Here is a 15,699-nt window from a genome sequence, read left to right on the forward strand (position 1 = left end):
TTCGCATTGGCAGACATCTCGTCAATTCAACAGCTTGTTTACTCCTGAGGTAGTAATTGATGCTGGATACTATAGGGTTCACCATTAGGTGCTTTAGGTGATGTGTACATGGTTGTGCCGGGTTTCTCCAGGCATCTCTTTAACAATGAAATCAGTTTTTTTACTGAAAAGCTTCGCTTTTGTGATGTTTAAGAAATGTTCCCTCGGGTTTGATAGGTGACTGGGAATCCCAATCGACTGTGTACTCTAAAATGCTTCCTCTTCAGCATGCAATCTCGCTTTCCTAGTAGAAGCATTCAACTGGGCGAAGAAGGTTCTGTGTATAGTAAACTGGGCATATGGGAAATCAAAGCTCTCTGCCAATAGATGCATTCCAGACTCGTTTACTAATAAAACACAACAGAAAACACCATGGAAATCACAAGATAACAAAATTGAAAATGAACCTGTCTTGAAAACCCACAGCCGGGAAAGCCACAAGGATCGTCTCTATTACATGACACTTTAGATTTTCTATTGTACCGCATTTTGGATACGAACCTATCAATTGGTAAGCTCCATAATGGCAGAAACTATGTCTCCATCTGCAGCCTTCAAAGCTTTCACAGCCTTTGACCTGGAAACTCCTGCCTGGGTCATCACTAATTCAATATCCTTTGGCTCCACTCCGGTTTCATCTACCTCTTCATCATCCTGAGCTATGGCTGAAGTCTCAGGTTTTGAAATGACATGACTGAGATCAGGAGCCTTGAACTGCTCTGCTGCCTGAGTTTGTAGCTGGGAACTCAGGTCTTCGATCTTAGCCTCTCCAAAGATCACATATGTGTCAGATGTTGGGCTCTTGAAAACATCAGGTTTGGAGATAACAAACAAGATCTGGTTTAAGTGGTATCCAATGTTAGGAGCTAGCAAACAAAAGAAAAATATATAAAAGCAGAGTTTTTATGAGTAGAACGCATTATGAATCAATCAAAATGAAAAGCTTACATTCTTGCTCTTTTTTACTGTAACCCGACTAACACCAGGGATAGTTTTCATTCCAAGCTTCAACATTGCTTTACGACTCTTCTTTTCACTTCGGCTTTGTTTTGATCTACCACCCACATCTCCATCTTGTTGTCCTGTGAACAAAAAGAGGGAGAGAAAGGAGGAAAATCATTAGAACAAATATAAAAAAAAAAACAACATAAGAAATAAGCTGCAGAATAGATTGTAGTCAATGACGAGGCAGCAAGCCATTTTAGGGGTTCATACATAACACAAATCCACAAGATTTGTGTCACACACTAATCAAAAATTACAATCCAAGGTTGTTCATTGTACAGCGTTGAACATTTCTCAAACCAAACCTGAAGTCCTTGAGATATCTTTATTCTACCTCTTGATACTTTTGTTCAGATACCATAACAGATATGTCAAACTCATAAAAAAAGGGCTTGTGGATGCATATGCAGGTGTCTTGAAATGTTTTCTCTTCATTTATTTGTTTTCAGGTGAATAAATATGCCAAGAAAAATGTGCTGCTCATGAAAATCAACTGATCGAATATCAATACCAATTGACAAGGTTGAAGAATGGAAATCAATATCAGGAACTTCCATAACCTCTTGTGCACTCTTAACAGCAGTAGAGGCTAAGTCAAGTCTCATAGTGTCCTTTTCCTCTCCAAGAGCAATGTGCTACATCAAGATTTCAACTCTACCAGGTGTGACAGCTAAAAATTAAAATCACCTTAAATCCTAGTGCCAGTCATTACATGGTTTAATACTTCAAATAACCAAGGAAATAAATTATGTTTAAGTTATACTAGCCAAAATATATATATAAAAAAATAACAACACTTTTTCCATCGCATATTATACCAGATACTTGTAGGATGTTAAAATATTTTGACATAGTGGATGACTGCCCTGTCAATAATACAGCCTAAATCCTAGGAGAGGTGGTGAAATATTAGAGACTGCAGATAATACAAAAACCCAAGAGCCATGACTTCTAAATTCCAGAGAAATGTTCTGCATCAACTCACACGCAGACATGCACAAAACTTCATGCATCATATTCAAAGAATTCAGAATCATTAACTACACCAATATATGCATGAAAAATGTACTTCTTATGCAAAATCCATCGATGCAAGTAAAAACCACAGCACAAAAATCCATTAAAAAAAGAAAATAAAAAGAAAAGAGTATAAAGCAACAAAGTAAAACCAATAAGATTTCAAACAGCAAGAATCTACCTTCAGCTTCATCTTCATCCTTGTCATCTTCGTCGTCTTCATCATCCTCATCATCATCCTCTTCATCCTCAACCTCAGGCTTATCAGCCTACACACAAAAACAGAGAGAAGGGGGGTAGGTTTTAGATAGTTTCCACATTTTAATTAGCATACTATAAATCAAACAAGATATGCCATCAATTCATCATAAGATTTTCAAACAAGTTACATTCAACACAAATGAGAATTAAAGAGATCTAATCAATGTCTTCTCCCCCTAGCTGTCCAGATAGGCGGATCCAACATCTAGGAATGAAGCCATGGGTGGTTCTTTGGATTGGCCTACTTGGAAGAATGACCTCTCCCTTTCTTTTGCGTTATTTCACAACGGAATCGCCGCGGGGAATACGCTATTCAACGTCTTCTCCGCTCGTGTATCCCTCTTTTACGAGTGGTTTAATGCGATTCTTGCTGATTCTTCTCAATGGAATTCTTTTGTTGCACTATGTTACTTACGCGAAAAATGATTGTTCTTTCTTCTGGTTTTCTCATTCTAGCTATGTTTTGGAAGCAATCTCGCAAGCTTTTTCACTTATTAGACACAGAGCTAAGCAGGAGACTCCTATAACAGCAAATCCCCCTTTTTTAAATCAAGAGGGTCAAAGCCTGATCCATGAGCTCCTTCCCTTAGTTTTTCTTTTAGCTCGTCTTGTAACTGCTGATGTTGTATAAGATTGGCATTGTTCAAAACATCATTAATTTCCTCCCTGTATAAATTCCTAATTACTATATCTTTCACATTCTGAACCCAATCATGATTTAGGGAATCCAAGGTCGGTAAATAAGATCCACAAATTCACACCCAAATTACCAATATCCAACAAAAGTTCAACGAGAAACAAATCCCATTAACATTTTAACCCAATATCACGCCCCCTCCCATTAAATAAAACATCAAGACTTCACACATACCCAGCAAGACCCATCATCTACATAAAGTGTTGAAGAATTAATATAGATTGCATCAGATCTAACACAAACAGAATCACCATTAACAACAAATAAAATATAAAAAGAGCAGAAACCCATTAAAGATCTACCAAAAAAATAATCAATAGAGCCCCAGAAATGAAAGGAATACATCCAAAGTCAACAACTTTAGATCCCGCTATATGCATCCATACAAATATCTAAGAAAATTTCTAGAGAGAGATTACTTCAAGAATCTTTTGAACTTCAAGCTGGGCAGCGAGGAGCTCTTCTTGAGTCTGGGCAGTCATGATTTCTTGATACTTTTTCTGCAGATAGAGAGAAGGACTGTGAAAGTGTGTGTCAAGTTTGTAGACAAAAACCCTAAAACCCTTTAGTATTTACTTGTTGCTAGAGCCCGTTTATTAAAAAAAAAAGTTATAGTAAACATTTAAATTTTTCTCTTAAAACTAATTTTTTATATATTTTTTTATATCGTTGTATTAAAAATAAATTTTTAAAAAAAAATTATTATTTTAATATATTTTTAAATAAAAAACATTTTAAAAAATAATTATTATTATAATAATAAACGATATCTAATACATCATTTGGTTGGTAAAGTAGCAACTTGCTTTTTCAATGTTTTCAACTTGTTTTTTATTTAATTGAGATATTTTTAAAGATTTTAATATAATATTATTAAAATATAAAAATATAAAAAATATTATTTTTATATATTTTAAATTGAAAGTTATTTTATAAAAACATGTTTATCGTATTACTAAATATATTGATATTATAGTACCCAGTACTTTTAAAAGTATTTTTATATTAAAATTATTTAAAAAAGATTATTTTAATATATTTAAGAAATAAAATATATTTTTAAAGTTTATTTAAAAATAAAAATCACCGCAATTTTAAACACTGACGCGGTAAAATTGTCATGGTTAGTTCAAATGTGAATATGGGCTTTATGCCCTTTCTCCCTTCACAATAACACCACTATATATTTACCAATATAAATATTGCATGCTTTTTTTTTCTTTTTATTTACCAGTATAAATATGACCTTTTTCTTTGTATTTTTAATTTTGGAACACCCAAAAAATAAAGGGTTACCAATATATATATATATATATTTGCCAATATAAATATTGCATGCTTTTCTTTTATTTTTATTTTTTATGTATGTGATCAATATATATATTGTTATTTATTTATTTATTTTTATTCATAAATTTGCGAAGACAACTATATCCCATCTCTTTTGCTTATACAACAACACCACAAATAAATCACAAATCTACAAACACCAAAACTATGACAAACACGAAAATCAGGAAAAGAAGATCATGGAAAAAACAAGTAAAATATTTGGCTCAAGAATTCCTAAATTATATCGATTTATTTAAAATAAAATAAAAACATTGATTTAGATTAATCCAGCAAACCCATAACACAAAACTTGAAAATTAATTAATTAATATTTATTATTTCAAAAAAAAAATTAATATAGCAATAGTTAAAAGACTAATCTATTATTTTTTTTTATATAATTGATACTATAAGAATTATTATTTTTAATTACATAAAATAAATTATAATTAACTCAAGTTTGGTATACTTAGACATGGTTGGTATTTGAGAAATAAATACACATTATGTTTGTCCTAATTGGTGGGGGTTAAGACATTAAAATTGAGCCAACCTCCGTTTCTGTACACGACATCAATTTTTTTCTTACCATTATTATTTTAAGATCAAGATCAATACTTGATTGCAAGCCAAGCAATCCCAGTGTTAAACCTAATCTAGTATGTAAATATAGTGATTCATTAATTAGTAACATAGTTTAGATCGCGTTTTATTTAAACCGATTCGAAAATTAATTTAGTCAAACTTGATTGATGCAGTTGACCCAACCAGGTTAACTTTAAATTTTTAACCAGCTATTTATCTTTCTTGTTCATTATATTATTCAAGTTGCAATTACCATTAAAAGAGATTGAACCTCCAATTCTATACATGTTATTAATTTTTTTACCACTTGATCAATGCTTAATTGCAAGCCAAGCAATCTCATTATTAAACAACCTGGTAGGTCAATATAGTAATTCATTAATCAATAATCTAGTCTAGGTTGAGTTTCATTTAAATTAGTTTAAAAGTTGACTTGGTCAAACTCGGTTTGATATAGTTACCCAACCAAGTGAGCTTTAAATTTTTTACCACCTATTTACCTCCCTTGTTCTTATGGAATAATTTTGTGTCAAGATATATCGGTCATGCTTCGTGGGCTGAGTTGATTAATGGGATACCTAGTAAATGTTTTGCATGATTCAAGCATGTTAGAGGAGATATGTTCCAAAGTGTTCCTAACATAAATGTCATCTTAGTGGGTGTTTTTGCGGTAGATTATGCTTTTCAAATTGCTTTTCACCTGAAAAAAACATTAAATTGATAATTTTGTACATATTTTTTTATGTTATTAATGTATTGATATCAAAAATTAAAAAAATCTAAAAAAAAATATTTTGATGCATTTTCATTTGAAAAACATCTTACATCACAATATTAAACACACACTAAAGATAATGTCCATTCTTTAATCCTTTAGATGGGACTCAAAAAGGAATTTTTCTTTCTTGGTAGTTTGGAACCCTTTGTAACTAAAAGAAATTTTATGATACTCAGACTATAACAATCAATACTTATATCCTACGAGAGATAAAAATAAGCATGAGAGAGAAATAGAAAAAAAATTAAGAAAGAGAAAAATTCTTATAATTTTTTTATAGGTTTTGAAGTAATGTTTTCTATATCTATAATATTTATGTAAATATTAGTAGTTACAAGTTAAGCATTATAGAATTACCTCGAGTAAAATTAAGACAAGTTGTACCATTGAGCTTAGAGATGTAGGGTCCTCAAATTCACATTCCAAGACTGAACTTTTTTTTTTATCACTAGGCTAGCTTGTTAGATAAAATCCTAGTTAATATAGGAATTCTTCATTAAAAAAGATTTGTGTTAAAGTATTTTTTTTTTATTAGAATCCTTGTTTAATTAGATAGTTATATTCTATGTTAGATTATGGTAGTTAGAGGAGCAATCTCTTTATAAATATAAGAGTCAATGCATTTAGAAAAAATGTGTTGAGAAAAGAGGATGTGTGTTAAAAGTTGAATATCAATCAATAAAGCTTGAGAGATTTCAAATACTTGTATGTATTTTATTTCTAACAATTGGTATCAAAGCTTGGATTTAGTGTTTCCAACAATTTACGAAGTTACTGGATTGATCTAGAACATGTGAAGTTGCTGATCTAGATTGATTTGCTCGTGTAACTTGTTAGAATTTGTTGCTGGCTATTTCTTTCTTTCTTTTTTTTGCCATTGACTTGATAAATTAAAAAGGATTAATGGAGCATGATATGTGCAACTATTGTTATGAAGAAACTTGTTGGTGGTTCAATTTGTTTACTATTGTTGTCATGTACTGAACCAATGGTTAACTACTCGAGGGATTTAACTTGATGCAAGAAATCACTCAAGGGTATGCAATGTTGATTAATTTAGGGCTCGTTATTTGAGGGTTGTTACTTCAAGAAAACTAAAGCTATTATTTTTTATCTTAAAGGGAGAAAAGGTAACAAATCTCCTAGTTATGAAGAAAATTCTTTAAAACATAACAATTTGTTTTGATTATGTGGTAGCAGCTATTAAAAAATCAAAATATTTGAGTGAGATGTCAATTGTTGAATTACAAGATTCATTAGCAGCGTATGTATGAACATCGTTTGAATTCAAAGAAGTTTGCAGTAGCCATCGAAGATGCATTGTATTATTAGTTAAACATGATGACCAAGGAAGGAATCTTAAACAAAAATGAGCATAATCAACATGGTCAAAGTAGCAAAGGTAAAGGTGGAAGAAATAATAGATTTGATTAATGACAATGACAAAATAGAAAAACAAATAATAGAGGTGGAGGAGATTTAAATCAACATGACGAGTCTTAAATTTAATGCCATAAATATCATAAGTATGGTCACTACAATAAAGATTGCAAGTCTCGTATTTAATGTCATCACTGCAAAATATTTGGTCATTATCAATATGAGTGCCAGCTTAAAAACTCAAATAATATAAAAGTAAATGCCAAATTTATGAAGACTAATAAAGATGTTTTTTAGACTTTGTTTTTGGCAAGCCATAGTATAAAAAAGGAAAAAGATGTGTCTTTATTGATGGCTTATCATATGAACGGGAAAAATAAGAAGGGCAATTTTAAAACCGAATGGGAGTTAATTGATAAAGAAAAAAAAAAGCCAAGAAAGGAAGTTGAACGTGTAGTTGAGAAGATAAAAAGTTGTTTCTAGGTTGTTCAAAGATGAGCATGATATCCTTAAACTAGGAAAGAAAGCAATATAAGATCAACATAAAAAACATGTTAAGTCACTTAGTTGTAAACATAAAGATTTCATGAATAAAATGGAGCAAAAATGCTCTGAATGGTTCAACAAGATTTATAAGGAACATTTAAACTTCTTATTGGGCTTTGAGATGTAGAAGAGAGAACTGGAGAGCAGTATTGATAAAAGGCATGAAGATACAATAAGCTATTTAAGGGGTAAAGAAAAGACATTTTGAGCTAGAAAAGAGAAGTGAGCTTTAATATATTATTTTTTTTTAGAGAAAAAACATATAAAAAAAGTTGGAACAAGTTGCTATAGAAAAGAAGAAACTTAATGATGAGAAAAATGAAAAGCCTATAGAAAATGCACCATAACTAGTAGATGATCAAGGCCCACTTATAATGTTAGTAAATAATGATCAACAATCACATGTTATAAAAAAGCCTACATGGATAAGTAATTATGAGGTTATTGAAATCGATCAATCTAATACTCATTTTTCTTTATTTGTATTAAAATATATATATTTTTTGATATAAATGTGTTGAGAAAAGAGAGTGTGTGTTGAAAGTTCCAAATATTTCTATGTCTTGTTCCCAACATAACCAAACCTATTTGGTTTGAACACTCAGTGTACTAATTAAAATGATTTGAGAAAAAAAAGAATGATAATTAATAGTGTTTTTATTTTTGTTTTTCTATTTTTTTTAATTTATGGTTATAGAACATTCTTCATGACTAGAGTGAAGATCAATGCTTAAAAATTCTTAAAAATTCCCACGATGTATTGCCAAAAAAGGGTAAGGTAATTGTCATAAGCTATATGATACCTAAAGTCCCCGATTCAAGCATTGATGCTAAGTGTGCATGCCATGTACGTATCATTGATCATTGCTTAATTATATAGTCATATTCATAACAAAAAAGTGGTCATGGAATTCCATAAATAAGCATTAATATTTTTTATGCTGAGGTGATTGGATTCTTCGATTTATCTGTATCTGGTGATTACTTTCAATTTTTGATTCATCAGTCTTTTCTACTTTTATTTCTTATACCAATCCAAACTTAGCTGGTTCTAGCTTATATGTTTTTATGATTGTTGTTTGAAAAACTAATTTAAAATTTTTATAAATTATAGTTTTTTTAAACTAATGTTTCAAGATATAGTTTTTATTTGAATTTTTTTAAGATTATGATGTGTGTTGATTAGTTAAATACCTTTAAAATTGTTATTGAATCAAAACATAGGTTCAACGATACCGCTCCACACTTTCATGTTAGTGATAAAATAAAAGAGTGTTTTATCTCTTGTAATTAACAATTAATTAATGACTATGATCTCGCCCATTTTATTCAAGATTAATTGTCAATATGTAAGTTCTAATTTGTCTTCTAGACCTTTGTTTAGTTGATTGAGCTCTTTAATTTAAGCCAGGTTATAATGGGTTTATTCCCTTTTGTTTTCGAAAGAACTCGTAAATAGATTTTTATCTAGTTTCTGAAAAAAAAAAGTGTTTAATGTTTTTCCTAACACAAGGCTTTGCTTAAGGGAGGAAGAATGGTGGAATCTTAAAGAACCCACTTGGGGTAGTTTTTGGTTCAAACAATGGTGTCACCAGCCCATGATCATGGGTAAACTTTCGAGGAACAATGAACATCAACCCTATGATGTTGCAAACAAGCAGACATACAAGATTTGGTTGGTAAAGAACATCGTTACAAGTGTTATCTTTTTCATGGAGCATAAAAAAAACTAAAGCTTTTCGTTAAGCTTCCTCCATGAAATAATCCATTCTCTCACTCTCTTAACTTCTTTTAATCATTAATTAGTTGTTAATGTTTGTATTATGTGAATTGTCAAGTGAGAAACTAGTACAAGAATTGTTGTCTGAATCACCACCATTTGTTATTGAACTAATTATTTTATAACCTGTCATAACCTTACACCATCACAATCATCTTATCACCGTTGACTATCGTTATCAATCATCATCTTATTAATAATACAAACATTATTTTAATATCATTATGACATAACTTTTTAACATCATCATTATCATAATAATCATCATCACATTATATTTAAAATAATTATTATTTAACCAACGTTACTAGTATTATTACTATCACAAGAATCACCATCATATAATCATCACTGTTACTATCAATATTATTAGTATTGTAAAAACAATAATCACAATTATTATTAATGCAATTATCATAATCCTTACCACGACTATATCCTTTATCATATTTATAGTTAACATTGCATTTTTTTTAATCTTATCACATGTTTTTTTTTCTTTTTTTTTGTTGGTATTTTTTATTAACCGATATAAATAACTAGTTAGTTTATCAATTTGATGAAGATAAAAAAGATGACTCCATGTACTCTAGTTTTTTATTTGGATTTCGATTTGAGAGCACCATAAAATATTTCAAAGAAGAATATTGCAACATGGGTCTGCTTTTGGCTTAGATTAACCTAAGTTACATGAAAGTCTTCGTGGCCTTCTTTTACTTAAATAATCAAATCTAAAACTCTAGATAAAAAAAAAAATTGAATTCTTTATACTCATTATACCTAGCATTGAATAAATTAGGTATTTTTAATAATAAGTTCTATACCCTCATTAAAAAAAAAGCATATAAAAAGTAATTTATTTTATAAAAAAATATTTTTTTGATAAAACTAAATAATAAAAAAAAAATCTCATTTTCCTAAAAAATATCTATAAAACAAATACTTGGATTAAATTTCGTTAGCTACGGTAGAGAAGAAGTCTTAAAAATTAAAAATTAAAAGACAGTTTTGTCCATGATTCCATAAAATAAAAAAAAAACACCAATGATGTAAAGACGACAAATCAATCCGATTTTTTTAAATTGCGGAACGTTGCAATAACACTACCAAGCAAGCTTCGCTTTGCTCTCCACTTTATATACGTGGCAACAAATGATAGGACCTTCACATGATTTTCCTACACCTACAACTAACAAAATCATACCTAGCAAAATTACAACTTTTCTCCACACGCGTTTGGCTTTCGAGAAAGTGCCTCAGCTCGGGAAAATTAGTTTTTTTATTTTTATTTTTATTTTCCTTTCGCTTTTTCTCGAGAAACGAAACCCTAACCCTAGCTTCAAATCTTCCCAAAATGCAGCCTTAAGAACTCCGCTTTCATCATCTTGACAGCTTCTTCGGTTCCTCTTCCGGCGATCCCTCCGATCGCTGACAGATCACTGGTTTATCTCTTTTTCTCTCTCTATACATGAATATGTATCTAAGTTTTGTTTCAGTTAATGATTGGTGATTTTGACTAATTAGCTACCAAAATCATAACATGAAGCTTAATTTTGGGAGGTAATTTATCATTAAGTTAATGATTGGTAGTGATTGTATGATTTGTCTTGGCTCTGAAGCTGTTGAAAATTTAAGGGACTGATTTGAATCTTAGTAGAGATATTTATCTAAGTATCTATCTATGCAGGTATAAAGTAAGTTACTTTATTATGCATGTAAAGGGCTAATGAATTTGTTTGTTGCAAGCTTGAGTGTGGTCTCCTTTAGTGGGGTTTGTTGATATTTTTGTGGAGTAGTGGATTGAGATGATTGACTAAGTGGGGTGGGGCAATGATGCTATTTACTGTGGAATCTCCTAAAGCATGAGATTTCCAGAGGAATAGAAATGGGGATCGGAGATGTGTGTTGAGATTGATTTCTTTTTACGATCAAATGAACATTTGTTTTACTTAAGCTGAAAACGTGATGGTTAGCAAGTTAATGAATGGTGTTAATTTTACTGGAAATTCCTTTTGAGTTCACTCTCCAAAAGATCTCATCCATTGAATGATCGGGCCTTGCTAATGGATCCCACAAATGTAATCGGTTAAATTTTTGGGGAAGTGAATTCTCAAAGAATTTTTCAGTAAAATTAGTTTTTTTTCCAATTTAATCGATGATTAGATGGCTCAGTTTTCAATATTTTGGATATGAGATGAAATCAGTGAGCTTTTTTTTGAAATCCTTTTATTTTATTTTTTCTGGTCCAATTTTTAATGGATTGATTCAAACTAGAAAATGGCAAGAACACCGAAACTTTCATTGGTTTCACATCTCTTGTTGAGTGCTAAGTTGTTGACTAGAGTAATGTTCAAAACGAAGTGTTTGATTCGATTTAAATCAACTTATGGGTTTAAACTTAATTTCTGCAAACATTTCTATGATGTTGATTGGTGAAAAATGCCAAACATTTTTCTCAGAGATAGTATTTTATGTTTGAGGCCATTGACAGTTTATAGTTTGGCTGTTTCTTTCCTTTTTTATCTGCTGGATATTGTATTTGGCATTTAATGCCATTGCATTACTAGGTTTGGCTTTTAGATGTTTGGCTTTTAGAAACTGAGATTTAGATGCATGGCATCGTAGATTCAGTGCTTAACTGAACCTGTTGCTCAAGTTGTCTTGACCTTGTACCTCGCCAGCTTGTCCATAGCCTCTCACTCTGTTTCTGTGGCCTCGCCAAGATTTGGATGCATTGGTGAGGGGACATAGCTGGAAAGACACAAATTATTCATCTGGCACATGCATGATAATGTGGGACCACCTGGATCGTACGGTATTCTACTGGGAATGAATTTGTTGTATATCTGTTTAACAAGAGCTGTTTTGATTGGAGCAGTTAAAACAAAGCTAAACAAACTTACTGTGTCATTTTTTTTCTAAAAGAAAAACAGCAAACTTTATTTGTTGTTCCAAGCACACATATATGGTTTCCTTTCCCAAGAACATGCTCCCTCCCAGATGGAAGCCTGGGGTAGAACCATACAAATTTTCTAGGATGGCAAGTACTGTTTTGTGCACTATTCCTTAGCCTCTCTAATGTGGTGCCTCTGGAAGTTGCATCAGAGATTTTTTCTCTGCAATTTTTGTAATTTAAAAGACAATTGCTAAGGCAGTTAAACTTCTGTTTTTTCAATTTTCAACCTTACTTTTGTTATATTAAATATTTCAAGTTATAGGAATACCTTACAGGTCAGTCTCTTTAGGATGTTCTTTAACATTTGTAAAGCATGAAACAGTAAGATTGACGGTGACATCATTTGTGCAGGGCACCATTGATGGCTATTTTTGCCATCAATGAGATATGTAATGCATGTTAATGTTGAACTTGGCATTGAATTCTGCTATAATTGTGATCACCTGCTCCCTTTATGATTTATGTAGTGGATGTTGGATGAGAAATTTTTAGTGCATTATATATTACTGTTCACTCTGGATGATATGTTGTTATTTTCCTTTGAAAAGTGTGTTTAATTCTGCTTCATATGGTCATCTACTCTTTCCTGTATTAGGAAATGGACCACTATGACTTGCACGCTCACAGAAGGGAGATGAAGCATAAAGGAAGAAATGTTGTTTGGTCGATTGCAATGGACAAATGTCTAATTGAAGCTCTTGCTATTCAGGCTAGAAACGGAAACAAGATAGACAAATGCTTTAATGAGAATGCATACACTGCTGCTTGCATTGCTGTGAACTCCCGTTTTAATTTAAACTTGAACAATCAGAAGGTCATTAATCGTCTTAAGACCATTAAGAAAAGGTACAAGGTTATTAGGGATATGCTAAGTCAAGATGGTTTCAGGTGGAATCCTAGCACAAAGATGATTGAGTGTGAAAGTGATGATCTTTGGAAGAGATACATTGCGGTAAGTCTTGCATAATTTTCCGAGCAATATACTTTTCTTTTGGATTTGTCATATTTTTCTTGACAATATTTGGATTGAAAATCTGTGGAATAGGTACATCCTGATGCAAAAGGAATTCGAGGAAAGCAGATTGACATGTACAATGAACTAAAAATTGTTTGCGGAAATTATCAAGCCCCTAGTCGTTGGGCTAAGGTAAAGGATGGAGGCCATCCAACAAGGAACTTTGCAGAAGATTCTGCTTCACTCCTCTCGCCAAGTTCGGAAGATGCAAGTGAGACTGATGGAACAGACTCATATTCCGAACAACCAGAATATATGCCAGATGGCAATCAAGATCCTCTGATCCAGCCTGTCAGACCACTCCCAAAGGCTCACGGTTCGGAGACCCTTCAGGATGCAATGTCAGCTGTGGCATCAAGTCTTCGTAGATTAGCTGATGCAATGGAGCTAAGCAAAATTACTATCAATGCCTCAGAATTATTACAAGCTGTGATGGAGATTGATGGGTTGGATGAGGCCAAACAAATGTATGCTTTTGAGTATTTGAATGCTGACCCCATTAAAGCCAGAGCCTTCATGACATACGATACCCGAATGAGAAAGATATATCTATTTCGACAGTTTTGGTGGTGGAAGTGACTGTGGCACCCAAACTCAGGACTCTTTACTTTGGGTATATATTCACAAAGTTGTAGATTGATGGATGTTTACACATTAAACCTTAATTGATATTGGGAGGTGAATGTACAGATACTAGATGATCTCAGGGTGAAAAGTTAGAGCTAGAAGCTGGTACTATAGAGAAACTAACCAGTCTCTCTGTGTCCCCTTCTGGAATGAAGCTAGATCAGCAGGTGCAAAATCATCACTCCCTGCGTTACCCTTCTTCAGAGGTTAGGTGCTGCTATTTGTGCTTTCAATTTTGAATATAGCTGTTGTAATACTCAACTTTGCCCCGAATTATGGAATCCAATGTGTTAATTCGTTGCCACGAAATGTATTAACGTTGCAGCCTCGATTGTTTCATCTTTGCTTTCACTATTATTCTAAGACGTCAGTGACAAAGCATGTTGATCATTTTATTATGCACTATGTTTGCCCATTTTCTATGGAACTTGACTTCATGTTGGGTGCTTCGTCCTGTGGCAAGCTGAGGTGGCAAGCTGCCTAAATCATATTATAGGAGTATACTTCTGTGCTAAGCTGCTGGTTAGTAATATCTTTTTTCCCCTATAGGTGATGCAAGGGCGATTAAAACCAACAACCAGGTTATAGCTGTGACCGGGTCTAATGAGTTGTAGAAGATAAAAAAAAAAAAATGGTGACGATAGTAAACCGATAAAATCTTGAATAAAAAAAATAATATTTGAAGGTATGGAATTGGATAAAAAATTCTGGCTTGAAACAACTCGAGGTATAATAGATATAAAATTTAAATAATAAAGGTCGAGTTAATATGGATTAATATGCAAAACCTATAGGTAATGCAATGATATTAGGATAATTTGATAGAAAAGAAATAAAAAAAACTACAAAATCTTTTTTTTAAAATAATGTTGAGGGATAAAATAAAAAAAGCTAAAAAATATCGATCCATGTTAACTTTTCAAACCTGTAAAGTTAGGTTATTAGGCTGAAAGTATCATATATAGAAAAATCACTAAACACAATCTCTAGTAAATTAAACGTTAAATGATGAAATTGGAGAAAATACAAAAAGATAAAAAAAAAATAGCAATTAGAAGAATGAGAATAAAAATCAAAATAAAAAATAAATTAGATGCAACAAAATTTTTTTATTGAAGATTGAAATCGAAAAGAAAAGAAAATTTTAACAAAAATGATAAAAAATCAAAAGAATAAAAATGAAATTGAAAACAAATAATACACTATAAACTTGAATTGATGGATGGAATTAAAAATAAAAAAAAATACACAAAAGGGTTAAGAAAAAAAAATCAAAGTAGACAATATAACACATGATAAATTGAGATTGAATGATAAAATTGAAAAAAATTAAAATTTTATAAAAGAATTAAAGACAAAAATTAAAAATCAAAAAAACATAAATTAAGAAATTGAGGAGCAACTCTGAAAATTTAGAAAGTCAAAGTATGAAAACTAAGAAGAAAAGAGAGAAAAAATAAAGAGAATTTTCAATACCAAACCAGAGATCCATTCAAGATAGGTTTCGTCTAGACACAGAGAAGCCTTTAGAGAATTTAAACATTGCTCTGAAAACCATCGTTTGGTCATCAGGTAGCAATGCATACAATGCTTAAATACCACGACAACTCTTCACACACCAGCTTTTTTTTTAATATTTATTAAATATTAAAATGTAAATCTGCCCTTTCATCTCATCTAA

General features: G+C 31.5%; 2 protein-coding genes across 2 annotated transcripts; one reads left to right on the forward strand and one right to left on the reverse strand.

Annotated features, from left to right (window-relative positions):
- Nucleotides 1-339: 339 nt before the first annotated feature.
- LOC7462812 (nascent polypeptide-associated complex subunit alpha-like protein 1) lies at nucleotides 340-3,607 on the reverse strand. Its single transcript, XM_002303925.4, has 4 exons — nucleotides 3,439-3,607; nucleotides 2,243-2,330; nucleotides 988-1,121; nucleotides 340-876 (listed from the first exon to the last, which is right to left on the reverse strand). The coding sequence occupies exons 1-4, from the start codon at nucleotides 3,499-3,501 to the stop codon at nucleotides 544-546; spliced, it is 618 nt and encodes a 205-aa protein (XP_002303961.2). The 5' UTR covers nucleotides 3,502-3,607; the 3' UTR covers nucleotides 340-543.
- A 6,983-nt stretch (nucleotides 3,608-10,590) lies between these two features.
- On the forward strand, nucleotides 10,591-14,357 carry LOC7460352 (uncharacterized). The gene is made up of 3 exons (XM_002304782.4): nucleotides 10,591-10,862; nucleotides 12,972-13,328; nucleotides 13,422-14,357. Exons 2-3 carry the CDS (start codon nucleotides 12,975-12,977, stop codon nucleotides 13,968-13,970), a joined length of 903 nt encoding a protein of 300 aa, XP_002304818.1. The 5' UTR covers nucleotides 10,591-10,862; nucleotides 12,972-12,974; the 3' UTR covers nucleotides 13,971-14,357.
- The last annotated feature ends 1,342 nt before the right edge of the window (nucleotides 14,358-15,699 follow it).

Source organism: Populus trichocarpa, chromosome 3 (assembly GCF_000002775.5).
Source record: "Populus trichocarpa isolate Nisqually-1 chromosome 3, P.trichocarpa_v4.1, whole genome shotgun sequence".
Lineage (NCBI taxonomy): Eukaryota > Viridiplantae > Streptophyta > Magnoliopsida > Malpighiales > Salicaceae > Populus > Populus trichocarpa.

Coding starts and splice junctions, on each gene's coding strand:
- LOC7460352 (XM_002304782.4), top strand. CDS start 12,975: ATGGACCACTATGACTTGCACGCTCACAGAAGGGAGATGAAGCATAAA. Junction 13,329..13,421: donor TTTGGAAGAGATACATTGCG/GTAAGTCTTGCA, acceptor TCTGTGGAATAG/GTACATCCTGATGCAAAAGG.
- LOC7462812 (XM_002303925.4), bottom strand. CDS start 3,501: ATGACTGCCCAGACTCAAGAAGAGCTCCTCGCTGCCCAGCTTGAAGTT. Junction 1,122..2,242: donor GGATGAAGATGAAGCTGAAG/GTAGATTCTTGC, acceptor TTTTGTTCACAG/GACAACAAGATGGAGATGTG. Junction 877..987: donor CAGTAAAAAAGAGCAAGAAT/GTAAGCTTTTCA, acceptor CACTTAAACCAG/ATCTTGTTTGTTATCTCCAA.